Source organism: Pelodiscus sinensis, chromosome 18, assembly GCF_052426305.1.
Source record: "Pelodiscus sinensis isolate ZL-2025 chromosome 18, ASM5242630v1, whole genome shotgun sequence".
Taxonomy (NCBI): domain Eukaryota; kingdom Metazoa; phylum Chordata; order Testudines; family Trionychidae; genus Pelodiscus; species Pelodiscus sinensis.
In genome coordinates, this window is record NC_143069.1 from 7,040,273 (window position 1) to 7,064,573 (window position 24,301).

The 24,301-nt window shown below is 55.7% G+C and overlaps 2 protein-coding genes and 1 long non-coding RNA gene across 3 annotated transcripts in view; all 3 read left to right on the top strand.

Annotated features, from left to right (window-relative positions):
- The window catches only part of LOC149523186 (maestro heat-like repeat-containing protein family member 7), a 52,565-nt gene that overhangs the window by 22,862 nt on the left and 5,402 nt on the right, over positions 1-24,301 (top strand). The gene's annotated exons all lie outside the window — the stretch shown is intronic.
- On the top strand, positions 774-2,313 carry LOC149523187 (uncharacterized). The gene is made up of 2 exons (XM_089770369.1): positions 774-1,347; positions 1,716-2,313. Exons 1-2 carry the CDS (start codon positions 774-776, stop codon positions 2,261-2,263), a joined length of 1,122 nt encoding a protein of 373 aa, XP_089626495.1. The 3' UTR covers positions 2,264-2,313.
- LOC149523188 (uncharacterized) lies at positions 16,280-21,108 on the top strand. The gene is made up of 3 exons (XR_016347115.1): positions 16,280-16,397; positions 18,740-18,857; positions 20,219-21,108. It is a non-coding gene; the product is annotated as an uncharacterized LOC149523188 (long non-coding RNA).

Below are 24,301 nucleotides of genomic sequence, written 5' to 3' on the forward strand. Positions count from 1 at the left end.
CGTCGGTCTCTGTGCCCGTCTGTGTCGGTGCTTCCCTTCGGGGGGGACCGCCGCAGGTGGCAACATGGAGCCACGGCTCGCCCTGCACCTTCTGGTGCACTTTCTGGACTTGCTGCTGCAAGCCTGCCAGCAATGGCTCGAGGCTGCCTGGCACCACCTGGGGAACGTCAGCCCCCTGCCTCTCCGCCTGGCCGCCCTGGGGGCCGTGGAGGAGCCGCGGCGGCGCCCCGGCACCGGCGTGCCCCGCCGCATCTGGCGTCTGGACACCAGCAGCGACTGGTGGGACCACATCGTCCTGGAGCGCTGGGACGACCGACAGTGGACCCAGAACTTTAGGATGAGGAGGGACACCTTCCTGGAACTCTGCGAGTGGCTCGCCCCTGCCCTGCAAAGAAGGCCGTGTCCACACTCAGGGGTTCTTTCGAAAAAAGTACCCTTTTTTCGAAAGAACTTCCCCTGCGTCCAGACTCAAGCCGCGTTCTTTCGAAATTAAATCGAAAGAACGCGGCTTTTCTTTCGACGGCGGTAAACCTCGTTTCACGAGGAAGAACGCCTTTTTCGAGGGAGATCCATCGAAAGAACGTGAGTCTGGACGGGGGGAGCCCTTTCTTTCGAAAGAATTGGCCTCCAGGAACAAGCCCTGGTGGACAATCTGGGCCATGGGTTGCACGTCTGTGGTTCCTGGCTGCAGCCATTCCTTAAAGGGACAGGCGCACCCTCACAGCCACTTGTTGCAGACAAGGAGCCAGAGCACACGGCGACCTTGCTGCAGCATGTCACAGCCCCAAGAGCGTCCTGGCCCTTCCTCCGAGCCTTCTGGGGACCCAGACAAGGGCTCCAAGCGCCGGGCACCATCCTGGTCCGGCGCAGAGATCAAGAGCCTGCTGGAGCTGTGGGGAGAGGAGGAGGCCTTACAGGCCCTCAAAAGCCGGCGGCGAAATGCCGACATTTATGGCCGCATGGCTGAAGCCCTGGCCCAGAAGGGCCACTACCCCCGCACCCAGGACCAGGTGCGCTCCAAAGTGAAGGAGCTGCGGCAGGGCTACGCCAAAGCCAGGGAGGAGAGCTCCCGGTCTGGGGCAGCCCCCCACTACTGCCCCTACTACCCAGAGCTGGACCAGATCCTGGGTGGCAGTGCAGAAGCACGCACACCACGAAGGTTCGTGCAGTCCGGACTGGCAGACCCGGTGGTGGACGCTCCAGAGCGGGAGCTACAGCACTCTGGAGACGGGGACATGGGCCCAGAGGAGGAGGACACCGAGGAGACGGCAACCCTCACCCTGGAGCCAGTGACCCAGACCTCTGAGGCCTCCCAGGCGTCATCTGGCGCGGGAGAGGAAGCAGCAGGTGAGTACAGTGAGGTTGTGTCACACCCGGGGGGGGGGAGGTAGGTGGGTGGGTGCACAGTGGGTGATGCACAAGGGAAACCTGTCATGCTCAGGCTGATGCCCAGGTCACACACACACACACACACACACACACAGTGTGACCTTCAGAATGTGTGCTTCCCCTGTCTCAAGGGAGAGGGCATGCCCTTTTGGACAGCTGTTGCACACATGACTGATTGTGATAGAAATGTAGCCGTGTCACTCTGATCTGAAGAAGTGGGTCTGGCCCTGGAAAGCTCATCCCCTAATAAACCATCCTGTTAGTATTGTAAGTGCTACAGAGTCCAGTTTATAGGACTGATTGTGTCTTCTTCTTTTCCTCCACAGCCGGACCAGCCGTGGAAGAGGGCCGCAGCACCCCAGCCCCACCTCCATCTCCATCTCCACCTCAGAGACATGGGAGCCGCAGACACAGGCGTGTCTACGCCGACATCCTCCGGCAGCACGTCGAGGCTGTGCAGGAGCAGAATGCCATCCTGCTACGGAGGGCGGAGGCAGAGGAGCGGTGGCGTGATCGGCTCATGAATGAGCTGGTCCTGCAGCGCACGGTGCTGTACGCCACCCTGAGGGAGGTCAGCGGCTTGCCTGCTGCTGTGCCAGGTCCTGCTCCTCCAGCACCCCATGACCCCACCCCACCAAACCCCCCTTCCACAACAGCAGCCCTTTCCCCCCTTGGACCTCCCTCTCCCCCAGCCCCCCCAGCTCCCCAGCCCCTCTCTCCCCCTGGCCCTCCTCTCCCCCAGGCTTCCACGTCCCAAGAGCCCCCCAGCAGCCAGCCAACCGACAGGTACATCACCCGATCCCGTAGCCGGGGAGCACCCCAAACACGAGGCCCAGGCAGGAAAGGGAAATCTGCCAAGCCCCGTTCAACCTGATCCCCTTCCCCCCTCCAGGTTTCCAGTCCCCTTCCCCCCTCCAGGTTTCAATGACCCCCATCACCCCACTTATTAAGCACACACAAAGGGTTAAAGGAACTGTTTGTTTATTGTATATAGTTTGGCAACAACAAAAATGAAAAAAATTTTTGTTCTTTTGCCACATTGTTGGATAATATGTACAAAATTTTAAATAAGTAAAGAGAACATTTTATTTTGAAACACACCCTGGTGTAAGTGATGTGTCCAAACTGGGTCAGGAGATGGGTTGTGGAGGGAAGCTTCTATTGGGGGCCAGGGCCCAGTCCCCAGGCAGAAGCCCCTCAGTGCACTCAGTGGCCTCCACTGGAGAATTGCTCCCGGAGGGCCTCCCGGATGCCAACTGCAGACCGGTGAGCCTGGCGGATGGCAGCTGTCCGGGGCTGGGCAAAGAGCCTCTCCTGGCCATCAGCAGCTCTCCCCCACCCTGGTAGGAAGGCCTCCCCTTTCCTCTCCACGAGGTTATGGAGGACGCAACACGCGGCCACCACCTCGGGGATGTTGGTCTCCCCCATGTCGAGGCGTGTGAGCAAGCACCGGAATCTGCCCTTTAAACGTCCAAACGCACATTCCACCTGGTTGCGAGCCCGGTTAAGGCGAGCATTAAACTGCTCCTTGCTCACATCCAGGTGGCCGGTGTAGGGCTTCATCAGCCACGGCATCAGGGGATAGGCGGCATCGGCCACTATGCACACCGGCATGTGCACATCCCCAACCGCAAACTGGCGATGGGGGAAAAGTGTTCCTGCCTGAAGCCTCCGGTACAGGTACGAGTTTCTGAAGATGCGGGCATCGTGTGCCCGCCCTGACCACCCAACACAAATGTCTGAAAACTGTCCACGATGGTCGACCAGGGCCTGGAGGACCATAGAAAAGTAGCCCTTTCGATTGATGAATTGGGCTGCTCGATGGGGCGGTGCACGGATGGCAATGTGTGTCCCATCGAGCGCTCCTCCGCAATTGGGGAAGCCGAGGGCAGCAAAGCCGGCCATGACGCTGTCCAGATCCGGTAGACAGATGAGCCTGTTGAGCAGCTCCGAATTGATGGCCCTCACCACCTGCAGAACGAGACAGACAACAAAGTGTTAGAAGGGGTGCCTTATGTCTTAGGAGGAGAACCCACCGCCCACCTTCCCTCTCAAACAGCCCGGGAATCCCCTCCTCAGAACCCCCCCCCCCACAATTCAGGGTGAGTGGAGGAGCTCCCTCCCACTCCCACTCCCACTCCACTTGGCCCTTCCTGACAGTCTCCCTTCCCCCCACCCCAAACTGTGACTGTCCCCAGACATTGACTTACCTCCATCAAGACGGCCCCGACAGTAGATCTCCCCACGCCAAATTGGTGTCCCACGGAGCGGTAGCTGTCGGGGGTTGCCAGCTTCCAGAGGGCAATGGCGACCCTCTTTTCCAGGGGGATGGCGGGCCGCAGGTGGGTGTCTTGCCGTTGCAGAGCAGGGGCGAGCCAGGTACAGAGCTCCTGGAAAGTGGTCTTTCTCATGCGGAAGTTCCGTAGCCAGTCTTGGTCATCCCAGATCTCCATCACGAGCCGGTCCCACCATTCAGAGCTGGTGTCAAACCTCCAAACACGCCTGTCCACGAAAAAGTTCGGAGGCAAGGGCAGTGTGGCTGCTGGACGGGGGAACCCCTCGTCCCTCTGGTCTGGGTCCAGCTCGGGAAGGAGCCTCATGATTGTCTCACGAAGATGCAGCAACAGCTGCAGTATGGTGGTGTGGGGCCATCGCCTGCCCAGGGGCAGCTCTGGCTCCATGCCACAAATAAGGGTCTGCAAGCAGAAAAACCTCAAAAGAAAAAAGCTGCTGGGGTGTCCCAGGAAGCTGAGCACTCCAAACAAGCACTGCAATGCCTTGCAAAATTCCTCAAGGGACAGCAAAGGCAGCTGCAGGAGCAGAGCAACGGGTGTTCAGGAGTGTCCCTCTCACCACGCGTCTCTGCAAAGGGCAGGCAGGCAGCACCCGGAAGGAAATGCTGCCCCCATGCCCTGGCAGAAGCAGTTCCGGGTGGCTTTCAATTTCGAAAGAGCGTCCGGCAGTCTGGACGCTCTTTTTCGAAATAGCGGATCGATCTTTCGATCCGCGCATTGTAGTCTAGACGCGCTCTTTCGAAAGAGCCTCTTTCGAAAGATGCTTTCGAAAGAGGCTCTTTCGAAAGAAGCCTGCAGTCTAGACATAGCCGAAGGGACACTCGCATGAGGCCCGCCATCCCCCTCCAGAAGCGGGTGGCCATCGCCCTCTGGAAGCTCTCCACGCCGGACAGCTACCGATCCGTCGGGAACCAGTTCGGCGTGGGGAAATCCACTGTCGGAGCAGTGCTCATGCAGGTACGGCGCTCGTCGGCCACCGAGCCGGGGGGGAGGGGGGCTGCGAGGAGGGGATGGGCCGCCCCAGGGACAAAGGGGGGGGCGGGAGGAGGCGAAAGCGCCCCGCACCGGAGGGGTCGGGCTGTCCCGGCCGTACTACACGCCACCAGGGGGGTTGCTTCCGGGAGTGGGGCCCGGGGCACTGCCAGGGCACGCACGCTCCCAGCCACCCGGGCGCCCCACTGATTGACGCTTTGCTGTGTCTCTCTCCGCAGGTGGTCAAGGCCATCAACCGGGTGCTGCTCCGCAGGGTGGTCCGCCTCGCCGACCCGGATGCCGTCATCCGGGGATTCGGCGCCCTCGGCTTCCCCAACTGCGGGGGGGCCATCGACGGGACGCACATCCCCATCCGTGCCCCGGAACACCAGGCGTCCCGGTACGTGAACCGCAAGGGGTACTTCTCCGTCATCCTGCAGGCCGTGTGTGACCACCGGGGACAGTTCACGGACATAAATGTGGGCTGGTCCGGCAAAGCACACGACGCACGGGTGTACCGGAACTCCTCCGTGTGCCAGCGGCTGCAGGACGGGACCTTCTTCCCCGACCGCCACATCAGGGTCGGGGACGTGGACATGCCCGTCTGCCTGGTGGGGGATGCCGCCTACCCACTGCAGCCGTGGCTCATGAAGCCCTACACGGGGCACCTCAATCCCTCCCGCCAGGCCTTCAATAACAGGCTGAGCAGGGCCCGCATCGTGGTGGAGGGGGCCTTCGGGCGACTGAAAGCCCGCTTTCGATGCCTCCTCACCCGTCTGGACCTGGCCGAGCACAACATCCCTCCCGTGGTGGCGGCATGTTGTGTGCTCCACAATTTGTGTGAGCGGAAGGGGGAGGCTTTCCTGCCAGCCTGGATGGCTGAGGCTGACCGCATGGCTGGACACTAAGGTCAGCCCCGCACCGCCGCCGTCCGGGAAGCCCAGCGGGGGGCCATCCGGATCCGGGAAGCCCTGCGGGAGAGCTTCCAGGTGGAGGAGGAGGAGGACTGACCTCTCCCTGCATGCCCCACCGGGGCCTTCTTCCACCCTACCCCCCCCTTCCCCTTTCCCCTCCCTACCTACTGTCAAATAAAGACACCTGTTTTTCCAACAAAAACGTCTGTTTATTTCACAGAACTGGGGTGGGGGAGGGAGGAATGAAGGTGGGAGAAGGGAGGGGGAAACCTGGGACGAGGGAGCTGGAAGGGGAGGGGAGGGAAGGGAGGAAGGGAAAGGAAAGCTCAGGGGTGGGAGTCCGGCTGCCTCTCCCGTCTCGCCACACTGCGGGTCCGGGGGCGTCGGTGGGGAATGGTTGTGGAGGGGGGGGCAGAGAGGACAGGGGGTGTGGAGGAAGCAGGAGCGGAAGCAGGAGGAGCAGGGGGAGCAGGGGGAGCAAGAGGGGGAGAAAGAGGGGGAGCAGGGGGAGCAAGAGGGGGAGCAAGAGGGGGAGCAGGGGGAGGAGGAAACGGGAAGCGGTCCAGCAGGCTCTGGAGGTGGCCTCGCAGGGCACGGCCCTGCTCCTCCAGGGCCTCCAGACTCCTCTGGCGCAGCCTGAGGTCCTCCTGGACCCAGTGGTCCTGGAGACGGAGCTGTCGGTCCAGGAACCGGAGATGCCGCCTCTGGTAGTCCTCCTGGTTCCTGGCTGACCTGCTTGCCCGGGCGCGGGCGGCTGCTGCAGGCGGTGTGGTGCGCCCTGCAGGCCCCGGTGCTGCAGCTGTGGTGCAAGAAGACCAGCGGTCAATGACCCCAGGGGCCCAGGTGTGTGAAACCCAGCTCCCCTCTGCAAGGCCAGGGCCCCTGCAGGATCCCCAGCTGCTGCTCCGTGGTGGGCAAGGCCCAGGCGCACGGTCCCGGGGCTCCCTCTCGCCCCAGCCCCCCGTACACATAAGGGGAACACGAGGGTACTCACAGGTGGACGCCTCCCCGGCCTCTGATGATGCAGGCGAGCGGCTCTGTGGGGTGCCTCGGGGGTCCCGGGTCCTGGGAAGGCTGGCGGCAGGCTCCTGGCTCTCAGAGCCCTCTTCCTCCTCCTCGGTGTCCAGGAGCGGTCCCTCTGCCCCGGGGTCAATCACGTCCCGGGGGGCAGGGACGGCATGAGGCCCCAGGATGCGGTCCAGGGCATGGAAGTGGGGGCAGGCCTCCGGGTCAGCCCCTGGCAGGCAGGCCCGGGAGTAGGACTGCCGCAAGTCCTTAATTTTGCAGCGCACCTGCTCCCGGCTGCGCTGGTGGCCCCTGGCGGCCAGACTGGCAGCCATGCGTCCATAGACGGCCGCGTTCCGGTGGCTAGTGCGGAGATCGTGGACATTGGAGGCTTCCCCCCAAACCTCGATGAGGTCCACGATCTCCGCACTTGACCAGGCGGGCGCCCGCCTTTTGCGCCCCCGGGCAGGCTCCCGGGAGCCGCCAGGCTGGTCGTGGGGAGCAGTGGAGGGCTGGGAACCCTCGGATGGCTGGCTCATCCTGTGGCAGGTGCAGGCTGTGCAGGCACGGGTGCTTGCAGCCTTGCAACTGGCACAAAGTGAGTAGCCAGCCCGTGGCCCTTTAAGGGCTCCGGGGCCGGGAGGGGGGCAATAGAGTTTCCCTGGTGTTGGCCAGAGTGGCCACCAGGGAAACCTGGGAAGCCTTAGCCTCCCACTAGTTCGAACTAAAGGGCTACACAGCCCTTAGTTCGAACTAGCTAGTTCGAACTAGGCGTTAGTCCTCGTAAAATGAGGTTTACCTAGTTCGAACTAAGCGCTCCGTTAGTTCGAATTAAGTTCGAACTAACGGACCGCTAGTGTAGCGCCTAGGAAAGTTAGTTCGAACTAACGTCCGTTAGTTCGAACTAACTTTCTAGTGTAGACATACCCTGGGTTCCTGCAGTACATGGAGATCTTCCAGCGGCGGAAGCTGCGGGTGGTGCTGGAGATCACCCACTTGGATACATGCAGCCCTGACAAGGTGGTGGGCGTCCTTGATGCCATGAACATCCTCCTCTCAGACGATGACGCCCCTTTCATCTCCATCCTGGCTGTTGACTCCAGCATCATTGTCGACTGCGTGGAAAGCTCCAAGTATATGAGAGGTATGGCCAACAACGGCTACGAGTTCTTAAACCGCATCGTCACCCTGCCCTTCTCTGTCCCTCGGATGGACTGCGACACCAAGCGGAGGCTGATCAGGAATATCATCGCGCGCAAGGAGCAGCTAGAGGCAGAGGTCGGCTTCCGGCAGGATGGCAAGATGGAAGCCAGCTCTGACTTCCTCAACATCTCTCGCTACCATTCGGCCAACCACGATGCCCAGAATCCAGTTGCAGAGGACAGCCAGATACCTCTCATGGTTGGAACCCCAGCGCTGGGAACCGGCAGCTGCGGGAAAGGTATCCGAGCCAAAGACCTCATTCAAGATGCTTTCGACTACCTCCTGGATGACGCCTTGAAGGAATTCATGACAGACAACGTGGTGCAGATGCGGCGCATCGTGAACACCGTCACCATCACCATCAGGCTGCTGGCGAGTAACATCCCCAAGGATGAAGTGTGTCCGAAGAAGGTGGTGGAATGGGTGCTCCTTGCCAACCAGTGGCCGTGCCGTCTGAGCTGGCTCTTGCAGTGCATCGAGGATGAGGAGCAGAGGAGTCGAATGGGCAGCTGCCATGGAAGCCCGCTCCGCCCCGACATGTCTCTGTGGGAGGTCTACGAGAAGTACATGGAAGAGCTGGACATGCTGAAAGGCCAGATGGAAAAGCTGCTGGAACTGGACCAGGATCCCGAGCTGTTCCACACTTTCCTGTGCGGCAGGTTTCGGGTGGAGGAGGCCCTCTTCTACCTCCCCTTCACGGTCAATTTGGACCCATCCCTGAAAAGACAGATGGAGCTGCAACGTGGCAGCCACAGACTGAAACGGACAAAGAAATTCGACAAGCTCAGCGCCTGCACTCTGCTGGGTATGACGGTGGAGGATGTCTGCCGAGAGGTGGGTCACCCTTGGGTTTCCTTCCTTCGAGCAGGGCCAGCTGTCGATAGAATGTCCATGCCTCTTCATCGCAAGAAGCATGTCATTCATGTGACAGCAGCTGCCCACAGATGATGGCTACAGGCAGAGCCATCTTTGCAAATCGTGGGGCCCTGAATAATTGAGGGCCCTTCTGCAGGATTGCCTGGGCCTTTTCCCCTCATGCAGCTTCTGCTGGAGGTCTGGTCGTTCCTTCTACCTCCCTACCCCAAGCAGGGCTCAGGAACTAGAGCAGAGTTGCAGATCCTCTCTGCTTGCTAGCTTGCTGCTGCTGCTGATTTGAACCCCGTAGCAGATTTGAACCTAGGCCCTCTAGGAGTGTGTCTAAACTACATGGCTCCGTCGACGGAGCCATGTAGATGAGGCTGATTGGCAGAGGGAAATGAAGCTGCGATTTAAATAATCGTGGCTTCATTTAAATTTAAATGGCTGCCGCGCTCTGCCGACCAGCTGATGATCAGCTGTTTGTCGGCAGATCGGGGCAGTCTGGACGCTTCCCCGTCGACGTGAAAGCCCTTTGTCGACCTCCCCGGTAAACCTCATCCCACGAGGCATCAGGGGGAGGTCGACAAAGGGCTTTCATGTCGACGGGAGCGTCCACACTGCCCCGATCTGCCGACAAACAGCTGATCATCAGTTGGTCGGCAGAGCGCGGCAGCCATTTAAATTTAAATGAAGCGGCGATTATTTAAATCGCGGCTTCATTTCCCTCTGCCGATCAGCCTCATCTACATGGCTCCATCGATGGAGCCATGTAGTTTAGACACACCCCTAGAGGCCTCGACAGCTGGAGCCATGAAGGCAGCTGACTCCCAGCTTAGGATGTAGAGCTCCCTTGTTCTTATCTCTGGCTGTAAGAGGTCCAATTGCCACACGAAGGGACAGTGAACCACACACACTAGGCGTGTGGATTACACTGCCAGCTGAGAGGAGCACGTGGGGGAGGGCGAAGGGAAAAGCCCTGCAGCAGACAGGACACAGCGTCCCCAGAGACGAACCGGCAGAGGCATATCCTCAGACATACAAGAACACATGGCTGCTGCATTGGGGAACTCAAAAATTTGGTGTCCAAATTTTCCGGTGCCCTATGCAGCTACATATTTCCCATGGGCCTAGGGACAGCCCTGACTACGTGCCCCAGAGCTGGGAGAAAACTGTCCCACATAACTGGTGCATAACTGGAGGGAGAGGAGCGAGAACTAGTGGGGGTAGGATGTTGAGGGGAACAGGCGGTGTGGGATGGGGGCTTTCGGGGAAGGCACAGTGTGGGTTTGAGGCCTCAGGAGTAGGGGGGCACATGAGGGGGAATGGGCAGAGTGAGGATGAGGGGGAAAGGGTGATGTAGGGGGCAAGGCCACAGTACGGGTTCTGCTAGTTCCCCCACTTTCTGCTGCTCCTGACTCTTGGTTTGCACAAAACATTTCTTCTTGGAACAACTCGGTTCCTTGGAGCTCTTTCCTCCAACCCCGAAGCCATTGGCTGGCTCTCCCCGGGTTCATCCTTTACGCTCTGAAGTGACTTGGGTCGGTTTTAAGACTGGGAGACCCGTAGCTGTCTGTTATGCACTCCAGAGAGAAGAGAGGCAAAAACATAAATACTCTTGCTGGAGGCCTGCAGCGTAATACCCCTTATCCAGAATAACACACAAGAACCCTGAGGCTATGTCTACACTGCTAGCTTTTGCCTGCAGAGAGCATGCTAATGAGTGCCAAGAAGTTGCTAACGAGTGCTTCATTAGCATACTCTCTGCCTGCAAAGGCCCGCAGTGTAGATATAGCCTTAGGTCGAGAGGCCCAACTCCACCCCCGTCAGGCTGACTGCATGCTTCCCTCCAGCCTACAAGCAGGGTCAGGAAACCTTCCCTCTTCATTTCAACACACCCCTCCAGTGGTCCCTGCATTGCTAGCTTTTGCCTGCAGAGAGCATGCTATTTCCCCTGCCGTGCCAACTTGCTCAGCGGTGCCCCTAGCAGAATCCAAGCACACGGCAGTGGGGTGTGCAGGGTACCATACCTGGCCCCACAGCCGGCCGGCCCGCCTTGTTTGCTAGAATCTGAGCAAGCCCAGACAGGTTCCTCTCGGGAGCTATAGCGGACCCTTCCTAAAAACGTGTTTGGCGACATGTTCAGTAGATGCATGGCACTAACGGGTGCTCCCACTTCTCTTCCAGATGGACACAATCGGCTTGAAGGAGGAAAACGTCCCGCTGTACAAACAGAGGCTCAGGGACCATAATCTCAACGGGCGCGCGCTGGTCTACAGTGACAACACTGAAATCAAAGAGGCCCTGCACATGAGTCTTGGCGAATGGACCCTCTTTAGCATCCATTTCCTTGGAGTGTTTCCCCCGGCGAATTTGGCCTCTTCTGTGGTGTCCCCCGTCCCGTTCCACGTCAGGCCAGAGGCTCTGAAGAACATGGTTGCCTTAAGAGAGACTGTGGCGAGAGGGAGCAAGCTCTCTCTGAACAGCTCCAGGGAAGATCTTTGGGAAAAGAGATAACTCTGAATCCTGAACACAGAGGTGAAAGTGCCCTGGTGCGCAGCTCCAGCAAGAACTGCAAAGACCTGGGCTGCAACAGGACAGTACCTGTGAGAAACTGTAAAGTTACTTTCACGGCCGCCTGTACAAAACCAGAAGCAAGATCGGGGCTTTCGCCCACAGTGTACCTCCCTGCGACTCCAGTGACATCGCACGGCTGAATCATAGAATCCTAGAGCTGGAAGAGAACTCAGGAGTCAACAAAAAATCCTCATTAAAAAAAAATTGTTTGGTGTTCCTCGGTCTTAAAAAGTTTAAGAAACACTCGTCTAGACAGTACTGGGTCCTGCCATGAGGGCAGGGGACTGGACTCGACCTCTCAAGGTCCCTTCCTGCCAGCTACATGTGGCAATGAAACGGTAACTCGAACTAAGTCCTTAGTTCGAATTAACTGTTACATCTCATTCTATAGCTGCGCGGCTAGTGGAATTTCAAAATGGCGACCGGACGGGAACATGCAAATAAAGCCTGGGCTATTTAAATCCCGGGCTTCATTTACAACTCCGGTTGCCTGCTTTGCCTACCTAGCTCAAATTAACGAGCTAATGTAGACATACCCTTATTGACTAATTGAGTAGTCGATGGAAATTCCACCAACTACTGGATTAGCTGATTAAGCGCAATTTAACATCCCTCGGTTGAGCTACCACATATGTTTTAGAAAGACATCCAATCTTTATGGCTTGTGTGTAGTTCAACGCATTAAATTCCAAGCAGGTTGCTGAAGTTTCTTTTTTTCATCATGATTGGCAATTTGACCAGCCTTATACAGTAATGGATCTTTACCATTCCTCTGATTTCTTTTGTTCCCGATATATTTAAACATTTCCTAATTATCCTTTATGTTACTGGTTATAGATTTTTTTCCCCCAATTTTAGCTTCTCCTATCAACTGTTTGCTTTTTCATAACTCGCATCCTCCCTTTTTTCCCATTTGCTTTATATTTTTTTCTTGTGGTGTTTATGACAAAAACTAAAACATAGGACATAAACTTTGAGTCCTATTTATAGTACTTTAGGTTGGTTTAATGGAAAAATGGGTTGATACAGAGTAAATTGGAGTTCAAAATAACCCTTTCTCGGGCAATTTTTCTCTCGAAAGCCTCACCTTTTTCAGCCTCCTTCCACTAACTTCTGATTTTAAATGTCTGGATTGTTAGACATGTGCTCAGGAAACCTTACCTGTCACTAAACATAGATTTTGTTTGTGTTAATTATAGATATGAATGGAGCTAGTTAATCCCTGTTGTAAGATTCCAGTGGAGCCAAAGAAAGTAAACAAGTAACTAATTTGGGTCAATCTTTCTACTTGACAGTCCCTAGGAATCTACCGTTTCAACATTTCCTGGGAACAGAAACACAAGTTAGAACAGTGATAGAAATGTAGCCGTGTTAGTCTGGTGTAGCTGAAACGAAATACAGGACTATGTAGCACTTTAAAGACTAACAAGATGGTTTATTAGATGATGAGCTTTCGTGGGCCAGACCCACTTCCTCAGATCAAATAGTGGATCTGAGGAAGTGGGTCTGGCCCACGAAAGCTCATCATCTAATAAATCATCTTGTTAGTCTTTAAAGTGCTACACAGTCCTGTATTTTGTTACAAGTTAAAACACTCATTAATTTTGGCTTCATTCAGCTTTCCCTTCGAACAAATTAAAAACATAGTTGATAAGTGGCAAAGTTGGTGCATGGGAGTGAAGGACACGTTAGCTCATTATGCCTACACAGGGGGATGTTACACTGGTCTGACCAGTTCCAAGGACAGTTGGGCTGCCATAGAAAGGGATGCAGAGCTGCTCTTCAGGAGCTCCATGGATTAGACCTATACTGCTGTTGAAGGAATTGGGGCTCTCAAATAAAAGAAGTCCCTTGCCTTAGAATCATAGAATCCCAGGGCTGGAAGAGACCTCAGGAGTCATCGAGTGCAGCCCCCTGCCCAAAAGCAAGACCAATCCCAACTCAATCATCCCAACCAGGTCTGTGTCAAACCAGGACTTAAAAACCTCTAGGGATGGAGATTCCACCATCTCCCTAGTTAGCCCATTCCAGTGCTTCCCCATTCTCTTAGGGAAAGAGTTTTTCCTAATATCCAACCTACACCTCCCCCACTGCACCTTGAGACCATCACTCCTCGTTCTGCCATCGTCACCACTGTGAACAGCCTCTCTCCATCCTCTTTGGAACCTCCCTTCAGATAGTTAAAGGCTGCTATCAAATCCCCCGTCATTCTTCTGCAGACTAAACAAGCCCAACTCCCTCAGCCTCTCCTAAGTCATGTGCTCCAGCCTCCTAATAATTTTTGTTGCCCTCCACTGGACCCTCTCCAATGCGTCCACATCCTTCCTGTAGTGGGGGGCCCAGAACTGGACACAATACTCCAGACGTGGCCTCACCACATCCCAATAAAGGGGAATAATCACTTCCCTAGATCTGCTGGCAATGTTCCTCCTAATGCACCCTAATATGCCATTAGCCTTCTTGGCTACAAGGGCACACTGTTGACTCATATCCAGCTTCTCATCCACTGTAACCCCCAGGTCCTTTTCTGCAGAACTGCTACTTAGCCAGTCGGTCCCAGCCTATAACAATTCTTGGGATTCTTCCATTCAAGTGCAGGACTCTGCACTTGTCCTTGTTGAACCTCATCAGATTTCTTTTGGCCCAATCCTCCAATATGTCTTGGACACTCTGCACCATATACCCTACCGTCCAATGTATCTACCTTTCCCCCTAGCTTAGTGACATAGGCAAACTTGCTGAGGGTGCAATCCATCCCCTCATCCAGTCATTAATAAAGATGTTGAACAAAACCGACCGTTGAACCGGTCTTTGAGGTACTCTGCTTGAAACTGATCGCCAGTCCGACATCGAGCTGTTGATCACTACCCATTGAGCCCAACAGTCTAGCCCGATTTCTATCCATCTTACAGTCCATTAATCCAATCCATACTTCCTTAACTTGCTGGCAAGAATAAGTCCAGGTATATCACATCCACTGAATTCCCCATGTCCACAGAGCCAGTTACCTCGTCATAGAAAGCAATCAGGTTGGTCAAGCATGACTTGCCCTTGGTGAATCCATGCTGACTGCTCCTGATCCCTTTCCTTATTCTAAGTGCTTCAAAATGGATTCCTTGAGGATCCCCTCCCTGATTTTTCCGGGGAGTGAGGTGAGGCTGACCGGTCTGTAGTTCTGTAGATTGTCCTAAGGAACATCTTGGTACCATTTACCTCCCACAAATAAAGTACATACCGACCTATGTTCAGGACCAGGTCAAAGTTGACAGCATAACAGATAGTAAGTTGACAGTATGAAGACTAGGAAGTAAGCCCCCTTCTGCAAGGTAAGGGACGGTAACCAGGTAACAGGGGGTAGCAACCTGATACATCAGGAATGTATAAAAGTTCACCTCAAATGGTGTTCACCAGCTGACTGTGTGGGGGCACTGGATGGTGCTCAGTGGGTGTTAGGACATTGCCACGGCTTCCATAAAGTGTAGCGGCGCAGCGCTGAGTCTGTTCGCTGGCAACTATTATTGCATGTTGTTACGCAAAAAATCTGCTTGGGCGATTTCGAATCTTATCTGGTTTGTGGTCTCTGGGGACTCTGGGCACGGAGACCACATCCAGCGATAGTGACTCGGCTCTGCAACTTTAGCGAAGAGCCAGGTGGCTTGTACCTCATGCAGTAGAGAAGGCTCCAGACTTACAAACCAGGTAACAGAACTTTTGCGTTCTCCTCCAGCAGCAGGCGCTCCGACACAGCTGGACTGAGTACAACACCTGCAAATAACCCAGTTAGTTAATGCAAGCATAAAGAGAGGCAGCCTGGCCAGATGCAACCATTCATTAACTTCCAGGCCAGAGAGGGCCATTGTGATCTTCAGTCTAGCCTGGCATCCTATGAGGTGCACACAGGCCCTTCTCTTCCACTTGTTTAAACAGAGGCACCCTGGGGCACCTTAAAGACTAACACGTGTATTTGGGCATCCGCTTCCAGGGGTAAAAAACACTTGGACCTGCTTTTCCTCCGCAACAGCTGATGCCCAAATAAATCTTCAAGGTGCCACAGGACTCCTTGTTAGTAATGACTGTTGGGGTTGCCCCTCTAAGGCTATGTCTACACTGCAGGCTTTTTGCACAAGAACAGCTGTTCTTGCGCAAAAACTTGCAGAGTGTCTACACTGCGTGCGTGTTTTTGCACAAGTATTACAGTACAGCATCAGCAAACAGGGCTTCTTCCGGAAGAGTTATTCCTCTCCCCACGAGGAATAAGCCCTCTTGCACAAGAGCTCTTCCAGAAGGCGGCAGTGTAGACAGGCAACATGAATTTCTTGCGCAAAAAACCCCTACGGCTAAAATGGCCATCAGAGCTTTCTTGTGCAAGAGAGTGTCGACACTGCCATGGATGCTCTTGTGCAAAAGCACATCTCTTCTGCAAAAGCACATGGCAGTGTGGACGCGCTCGTATGGAAGACCTTTTGCACAAGAACTCTTCTGCAAAACAGTTCTTGTGCAAGAAGCCTGCAGTGTAGACAGAGCCCACGAGTTTCAGAGGGGTAGCTGAGTGAGTCTGTAACAGGAAAAACTTAAAACACAACATATAGTCACCTTAAAGATTAACAAACCGTGTCAATGGGATCATGAGCTTTCCTGGGCATAGCCCACTTCTTCAGACGACTGGAGTGTTGTATGTTCAGAACCAAAATGAACAGGGGAGGAAAAAATGGGAGGGGCGAAAAAAGGAGGCAGTGGGTATGTAAATATCACAGGGAAAACCCAGCTGGTATGTAACAGGCACCACTGATAAGAGTTGTTGGGAATTTCCCAGGAACCGATCGGGGTTTCTTAGGAACAAGTTTAAAAAGGGGTGAGAATCGGGGTGAACTGGGTGGATGCCTGGGTGAGGGTTGGGTCGAACAACGCAGGGAGGGAAAAGCAGGAGCGTGGGGCGTGAGGGCAGGTGAGCGCTGCGGTGAAAGCCACGTGCGCAGGCCGGGCCCCTCTCTCCTCCAGCTGACTTGCAACTTCCACTGCCGGCCCACGTGGCCCTCGAAGGGCGGAGCTTCCCCTTTCCTGCGCCCGCCCCTGGGGCCCTCCAGCCAATGGGAAGCGAGGGCTAATGTTGCTGGTGTTTCAACATTCGGAGCCGGCTGGCACAGCTGCTGCCGCGGGCCCGGGAGCTGCGAGCAGGCAGGAGGCGGAGGTGAGGGGCGGGGGGCGGTGACTCCTGGCCCCCCAGCGCAGGGGGGTCCAGGTCCGGGTCCGTCCGGGGTTACCAGGCCGCGCACTCCCCTCGCTCTTGGAGGCGACGCTGGTGCCAGTGTCTGCTTCAATGCGACCCTACAATAACAAGCCCCAATCGGCCGAGTCGCTGCTTGTTTCACCTCGTGTCCCCCTGCGCTGCAGAAATCCTGCCTGTGCTGGGCCAGCCCCGAGACACGGGGTTGCCCCTGGATTGTAAGCAAGCTGCCCCCTTCTCCCCCATGCTCCCCATTCCCTGAATATCAGTCCTGCCCCCGCAGCCTGCACAAATCTTCATCCTTTAGGACCAAATAGGAAGGGGAGGGGGCGAGGGATTATTTTCTTTATTCCCACCCCCCCTAACGGAAGGAGCTGTTCTCTGTGTCTGTGTTTACAAACCAAGGAACGTGTTTCTCCCTGGTTTGGGTTGGGGTTTTTTTTTTGCCTGTTTCTTGAGAAGATTGATTGAAATGTTGGTCTGACTAGAGTAGTCCCCAAGTTTAGCGCCCTGCCCTGAAGCAGGACAAAGTCAACCAAGACCTACGGGTTTGTCTAACCCTGTCTAATTCTTTCTTCCCACCCATGCTTCCCCAGAAGGGATCAGACAGGCTGTACACAGCGGGTGTTTAAGTCTCAGCTTGACAAAGCCCTGGCCGGGTTGATTTAGTTGGGATTGGTCCTGCCTAGAGCAGGGGGCTGGATTTGATGACCTTCTGAGGTCTCTTCCAGCTCTATGATTCTATGATTCCCTCCCCTTTCCTTCACCATCATTAATATCCTTTTGCAGTGAGTTCCAGAGGTTGATTATACACTTCAAAATACGGCCGTTTTAACTAGAGCTGGAAGGAAGTTTTCTGAGGGGATGTTTTTCCATTGGAAAATGCTGATTTTAGTGACCTTTTGTTTGGAAGGGGAAAACTCCACCATTTCAGAAGATTAAAATGTAGTTTTCCATTCCTGAAATGACTCTTTGTTTGGTCTCTTTAAAGTTTATCTTCCGTAATCCACCGTACTACATTTAAAAAAAGTCAAAATCTAAACAAAACGTGAATTTATTTGCAGAACTGTGTGTGATCAGGAAAAAAAGTCAAAATCCTGGAATTTCTAGTCCCAATTCAACCCTACTTTTAGCCACCTTGGTGCCAGGGATGTAAAATCTCATTTAATTAGCTAACCAGTTAAACAATACGTTGAACCAGTTAACCGATTAAATGGGACACGTAGGACGTGTTAAAGATGGGCTTGGAGCAGCCCCCACACCTACCCCCGTGGCACACTGCTGTGACTGCTGAGCAACCCTACCCGTGGTGTGCCAGAGTGCCCTCTGCCTATGGCTGGTGGAGGGCTGCTCCAGCCCCCTCTGGTTAACCATAACCGGCTTACTGGTTAACCATTCACTTCCAAACTTGGTGTCCCCACTGCTAACATTAGGACAGTGGTCCCCAACACGGTGCCCGCATTTGTATGCGCCCGCCAAGTGCTCAGGGCTGGCCTGGCCCCGGGCACGTGGCGCATGTGCGGTGCCGGAGCTGGCCCCGGGCGCATGGTGCACGGTGAGCGCCGGCCCCGGGGGCACCGCAGATTGGCTGCCCGCGCTATGGCCATGTGGTGCATGGGGGGAGCGCAGGCTCCGGGTGCGCGGCACTGGCAGGGTGCGCCAGCCCTGGGCGCACAGCGCTTGGAGAGCGCCGGCCCCGGGCGCGCGGTGCTTGCGGGGGGGAGAGTGCCAGTGCTAGCGCCGGTCCCGGGCGCGTGGCGCTTGCAGGGTGCGCCGGCCCCGGGCACACGGTGCTTGGGGGGAGAGCGCCGGTCCCGGGCGCGCGGTGCTTGGCGGGGGGCCCGGCCCTGGGTGTGCGGTGCTTGTGGGGGGGGGGGCGGCCCTGGGAATGTGGCTATGGGGGGTCCCCGCCCCCAGGTGCACAATGGGGGGCCCCGCGCCAGGGCGCCCTGCGGGCAAACGGCCACGCCCCTTGGCGCCCGGCAACCTCAAATGGTTGGGGACCACTGCATTAGGAGAAGCCATTGGCTGCGTCCCCTGCCCCGCCCCATTCCTTCTTTTACATTCCCCTGCTCCCATGGGGGTCACGCTGCCCCCCTTTGAGAGCTGATGCTGAAAAGTGCTGGGAAAGCTCGGGGCGATTATCTGCCTGACCCCGGTGAATAGGAGCTGGCAAAGGCCCTGAAGTGTGACAGACCCTGGAGCTGTGACCGGCCCTTTCACCCAGCAGGATGTGCCGAATGCCCCAGAGGACCAAGGGATGGTGGGCGTGGCACTTCAAGCACACCTTGATTTTCTTCTGTCAGGGCTGGGGCATCGGACCGTCCAGGCTGGGTTCCTGTGATTTCCCGCGTGTGCTGGGCGGATGGTTTCCTGTCCAGTGCAGACTGCCGCTGGTGCGGGACCTCTGCATATAAACGCTGGGTAAGTCCTGGTGGGTTTTTAATGGGCACTGCCATGTGGGTTGGTAACTCAGGGTGCCCCTGTATAAAACTATGGGACACCCACATCTGGAATACTGTGTACAGATGTGGTCTCCTCACCTCAAAACAGATATTTTGGCCTTGGAAAGGGTTCAGAAAAGGGCAACTAACATGATTAGGGGTTTGAAACGGGTCCCATATGAAGAGAGGTTAAAGCGATGGGACTTTTCAGTTTAGAAAAGAGGAGATTGAGGGGGGATATGATAGAGGTCTATAAAAACATGAGTGGTATGGAGAGGGTGAATCAAGAAAAGTGATTTATTAGTTCCCATAATAGAAGAACTAGAGGACACCAAATGAAGTTAATGGGTAGCAGGTTTAAAACTAATAAAAGAAAGTTCTTCTTCACACAGGGTGTAGTCAACCTGTGGAACTCCTTGCCAGAGGAGACTGTGAAGGCTAGAACTATAACAGGATTTAAAGAGAAGCTAGATAATTTCACGGAGGTTAGGTCCATAAAAGGCCATTAGCCAGGAGATAGAAATAGTGTCCCTGGCCTCTGTTTGTGGAAGGCTGGAGAAGGATGGCAGGAGACAAATCGCTTGATCATTGTCTTTGGTCAACCCTCTTTGGGGCACCTGGTGCTGGCCACTGTCAGCAGACAGGCTACCCAGTACTGCCGTTCTTATGTTAGGGTTCTTGGTTGGGGCACAGGGCAGAGCCCATCGGTTCAGAGCTGCTAAGAGCAGAGTTATTTGCACTTACGTCCCAGCCAGACTCCCTCGTATCCCCTAACACAGGGCTGGGGGGATCCTTTTTTGGGTCGGGGGCCACAGAGAAATCCGTCGGGCCTTGTAGTAGTTGGGCGGCAGGAGTGGAGCTTAGTGCCTACGGGGCCAAGGGAAACAGAGAGGGCACCATGTCCACAGGGCCGGGGTGCCATTTTCCCTAGGGCCTCCGGGGGGGTGGGGGGGGGGAGTGTGTCTATGGTCTAGGAGCCAGGGCCCACCAAAGATGAATCCGACCCAGGCTCTGGTACATCTCTGCAGCGCTGCCGGCCGGTTCCCCCACCTCTTGGTCCTCAACCCAACTAGACCCGCTTCCCGACGGCTGGTTGCCCCCCGGCCAGCCCCGCTCCCTCCAGCCCCCTCCCAGCCAGCCCTGCTTCCCGGCGGCCGGTTCCCCCCCACCCCCTCTCTTCAAGCCAGTCCCGCCCCCCCCCCTGGCCCCTGCTGTTCGGTATTTTTTTTAAACCATCTGGTAACCCTAGCAGGTGGGGGTGAAAAGTGCATGGAAATGCCTGCACAGGCGCGTCTGGGAATGAGATGCTGCTCTAACATCTCCGCCTCTGTTCACTTCCAGCCCCTGCCTCGTGGCGCTGGCCCCCCCGTGGCCTGGGAGGGCTCCCCAGGCGCACCATGGCCCGGCATAGCAAGCTGCAGAAGCACGTCCTGAGCCTATACAGGCAGTTCCTGCGCACTGGCCGGGAGAAGCCGGGATTCCTGCCTCACATCCAGGCTGAGTTCCGGAAGAACTCCAGCATCCCCCGGGCCGACGTGATGCACATCGAGTATCTGCTCCGCCGTGGCCAGAGGCAGCTGGCGCAGCTCCGAGACGCGAACACCAAACAGATGGGCACCTTTGTCCAAGCCAAACCGGAGGAGCAGTGACCCCTGCTGGTTGGCGCAAGCGTCTGTCTTGTACTGGGACGGTTGGGGGTGAATCCACAGATCAGCCTTCCTGGTTCTCACATCCCTGTGCACCCCTCGTGTCCAAACACAGGTGCCTGGCTTGGCATTTGCTGAGCTAAGGTGTCTTTATTGGCAGCCAAGCTTTTAAACAGTTCAGGTGTGGATGGGTGATCTGGAGGAGATGCTCTTGTTTCCAGGACCTGGTACACAATTCATTCTACCCCTGCTGGCTCCTCTCTTCGGGTATGTCTACACTACAGCGCTAGTTCGAACTAAGCTAATTCGAACTAACGCGTCTAGAACTAAAAACTAGTTTTGCTAATTCGAACTAGCAAGTCCACATTGAGTGGACTCTGAACAGGGCTTAAGGATGGCCGGAAGCAGTGCCAGCAGGGCATCAGAGGAGGACTTAGAGCGTGGAGATGCAGTCTCAGGCTAGCCGAGGGCTGCGCTTAAAGGGTCCCGACCCCCACCCCGGACAGACAGTTCTAAGGGGTGCCCCGCTTGAAAACCAGTCCTGGCTTGGAGTGCCCAGAGTACCCACACTGGGCACATCACACCACTCAGCCATCAGCCCGGCTGCACTTGCCACAGGCTGCCATCTGGGGAGAGGGGGTAATCGGGGGGCTGCAGGAGAGCTTCCACCCCCAGAAGCCTGCAGAGCCAGCCCAGTCCTCCCCATCGGGGGCTTGTACCCCATTCCTCCCTCACCTCCTTCCACTTACCCTTCCCTAGCCCCCCTTCTTATTGATGTACAAAATAAAGATAACGTTTCTTCCAACATTGACTCTGTCTTTATTGAACAAAACTGGGGGAGACTGGGAAAAGGAGGTGGGAGAGGGGAAGATTAAGGCTGGGAGAGGGGAGGGCAACTAACATGATAAGGGGTTGGGAACAGGTCCCGGATGAAGAGAGGCTACAGAGACTGGGACTGTTCAGCTTAGAAAAGAGGAGACGGAGGGGGGACAGGATAGAGGTCTCTAAAAGCAGGGGTTGGGTGGAGAGGGTGCATTCAGAAAAGTTCTTCCTGAGTTCCCATAAAGAAGGACTAGAGGACACCAAAGGAAAGGACTGGGTAGCAGGCTTGAAACTAGTAAGAGAAAGTTGTTCTTCTTGACAAAGCAAATAGTTAACCGGTGGAACTCCTTGCTGCAGGAGGCTGTGAAGGCTACAACTAGAACAGAGTTTAAAGGGAAGGGAGATCAAGTCATGGAGGTTGGGTCCATGGAGTAGTCTTAGCCAGGGGGTAGGAGTGGTGTCCCTGCCCAAAGTTTGTGCAAGGCTGGAGAGGGATGGCACGAGACAAATGGCTTGGTCACTGTCTTTGGTCCATCCCCTCCACGGTCCCTAGGGTTGGCCGCTGTCGGCAGACAGACTACTGGGCTAGATGGACCTTTGGTCTGACCCAGGACGGCCATTGTAAGCTCAGGGCTCAGGGTCGGGGGTCTCAGTGGACCCCCTTGATTTTCATGCAAACCTGCTCCTGGGTGGCCAGGCTGGCAGCTCTCCTGCCCTAGACGGCCACTTTCCTGTGCCTAGTGCGGAGATCGTGGACGAGGTCCACGATGTCCGCACTAGCCCAGGAATGTACCCGCCTCTTGCGGTCCCGGGCAAGCTTCCGGGAGCCGCCAGCCTGGTCCCGGGAAGAGGGGGTGGGCTGGGGGACATCGGGTGGGTGGCTCTGTGCCGTGCCAGGTGCAGGGTCTGCTGGCTGGGTGCTAGCAGGCTTGCACCTGGCACGGGCACCGTAGCCAGCCCGTGCCCCTTTAAGGGGTCCGGGGCCGGGAGGGGGGCATAGAGTTTCCCTGGTGTTGGCCAGAGTGGCCACCAGGGAAACCTGGGGAGGGCTAGCCTCCCACTCGTTCGAATTAAGGGGCTACACAGCCCTTAATTCGAACTAGTAAGTTCGAACTAGGCTTAAGCCTCGTAAAATGAGGTTTTCCTAGTTCGAACTAAGCGCTCCGCTAGTTCGATTCAAATTCGAACTAGCGGAGCGCTAGTGTAGCGGCTATGAATGTTAGTTCGAACTAACGTCCGTTAGTTCGAACTAACATTGTAGTGTAGACATACCCTTCCATCCTTAGCCAAAGAGGAACAAGCCAGTTAGCCCAGGGAAATAAAAGAAAGGGAGAGCGGTGACGGAAAACCCTGTGTCTGTCATTTTTTCAAATGATCTATCTTGCCTAAAAGCCTGTCAGGGATTGGGCTCTGTTGCAGGAGGTGCTGGCGAAACACTCCGTGGATTTGGGTGCTACAATTCCTGAGTGTCGTCCGCCTTCCTGCCCCCTCCCCCCACCGAAGCGCTTTGGAAGGCTCACAAAGGACAGAGACCTGCCTTTTGAAAATCCGACTCCCCACCGGTGTCTCAAGACAGGCGGCTCTCTCTCGCCAAAAACGGAGGCAGCAGCGTGGGATGACAGGCAGCCAGGTCGCAAGGGGAGGTGCTTTTTAGACCAGTTCCCTCCTGGCACTCTGTATCAGAGGCAGCAGCACAAGCTGGCAGCAGCCCTTGCCTGGGGGCTGGGTCTGAGCTTCTGGACCTGGTGCAAACTGGAACTGAGCGAGGCTGCCTGCCTGCCTGGCTCCTAACACACTGTAAATGCAGAGCCGCAGAGGGGGTAGGTCCCGGACCCAGCGCGAGCCAGGACTGAGACAGCTGGCCCCTGGGGACTATCGAAAAGTCAAGTAACCGATAAGAAATCATGAGGTTAATTGACTACTCAGTGAATATCTAACGTCCCTAATCCCTTTTCATAGTTCCCCTCTGGACTCTCTCTCCTAAAGCATGGCCCTGAGATCTGGACACAGTGCTCCAGCTGAGGCCTCCTCCGTGCCAAATAGCTAGGAGAGTGACCTCCCATGTCTGCCGTACGTCTCCTACCACGCCCCAGGGCTATGCCCTCTTACTGAAGGGCTTTGTGTCTGAGATCGCTTCTCTCCTAGGCTACGTCTACACAACGAGTTTTTTTGGCAACAAATATGCTAACGAGGGACTCTATGACACGCAATGTCATTTGCATATTTTCTGCCGATCCGTTTTTGTGCTCGGGGTTTGTGCGCAAAACCAAGCCGTGTGGATGTTTACTTTTTGTGCAAAAAACCCCCTTTTCCCACAAGATCCCTATGCCTGCAAAAAGGCCGACCGATCTTGTGCAAAAAGGGGCTTTTGCCTAAAAAGAAAACATCCACATGGCTTGTTTTTGCGTGTTCTTGCGAAAAAACTTGTGGCGCGTCTACACTCTACGTGTGTTCTTGCAGAAGTAAATTTGCAGTAAAGCATCAGAGAACAGGGCTCCTTGCACAGGAGTTATTCCTCTCCCGACGATGACTAAGCCCCCTTTGTGCAAGAGCTGTTGTGCAAGAAGGCAGCGTGGACGGGCACCAGGGGCTTCTTGAGCAAGACACTTTTATGGCTAAAATGACCATCAGAGCTTTCTTGCACAAGAGAGCGTTCACACTGCCATGGACGCTCATGTGCAAAAGCCCATGGCAGGGTGGAGGCACTCTTGCACGAGACCTTTTGCGCAAGAACTCCGGCGTGAAACAGCTCTCGTGCAAGAAGCCTGCAGTGTAGGGCAGGGAGCAGCCTATGAGGGAGGGGGAGGGACCCCTAGTAATGGCTCAAACTTCCCAGGGGGGTGGCCAGAGGCAGGACATTTGCCTGGCAGGGTGGGGGGGGGGCGGTGACCTCACAGGGGCTTTGGGCAGCCCTCAGCATATAAGGCAAAGGGCAGGTGGGGAGGTGGTGACCTCA

Coding starts and splice junctions, on each gene's coding strand:
- LOC149523187 (XM_089770369.1), top strand. CDS start 774: ATGTCACAGCCCCAAGAGCGTCCTGGCCCTTCCTCCGAGCCTTCTGGG. Junction 1,348..1,715: donor CGCGGGAGAGGAAGCAGCAG/GTGAGTACAGTG, acceptor TTTCCTCCACAG/CCGGACCAGCCGTGGAAGAG.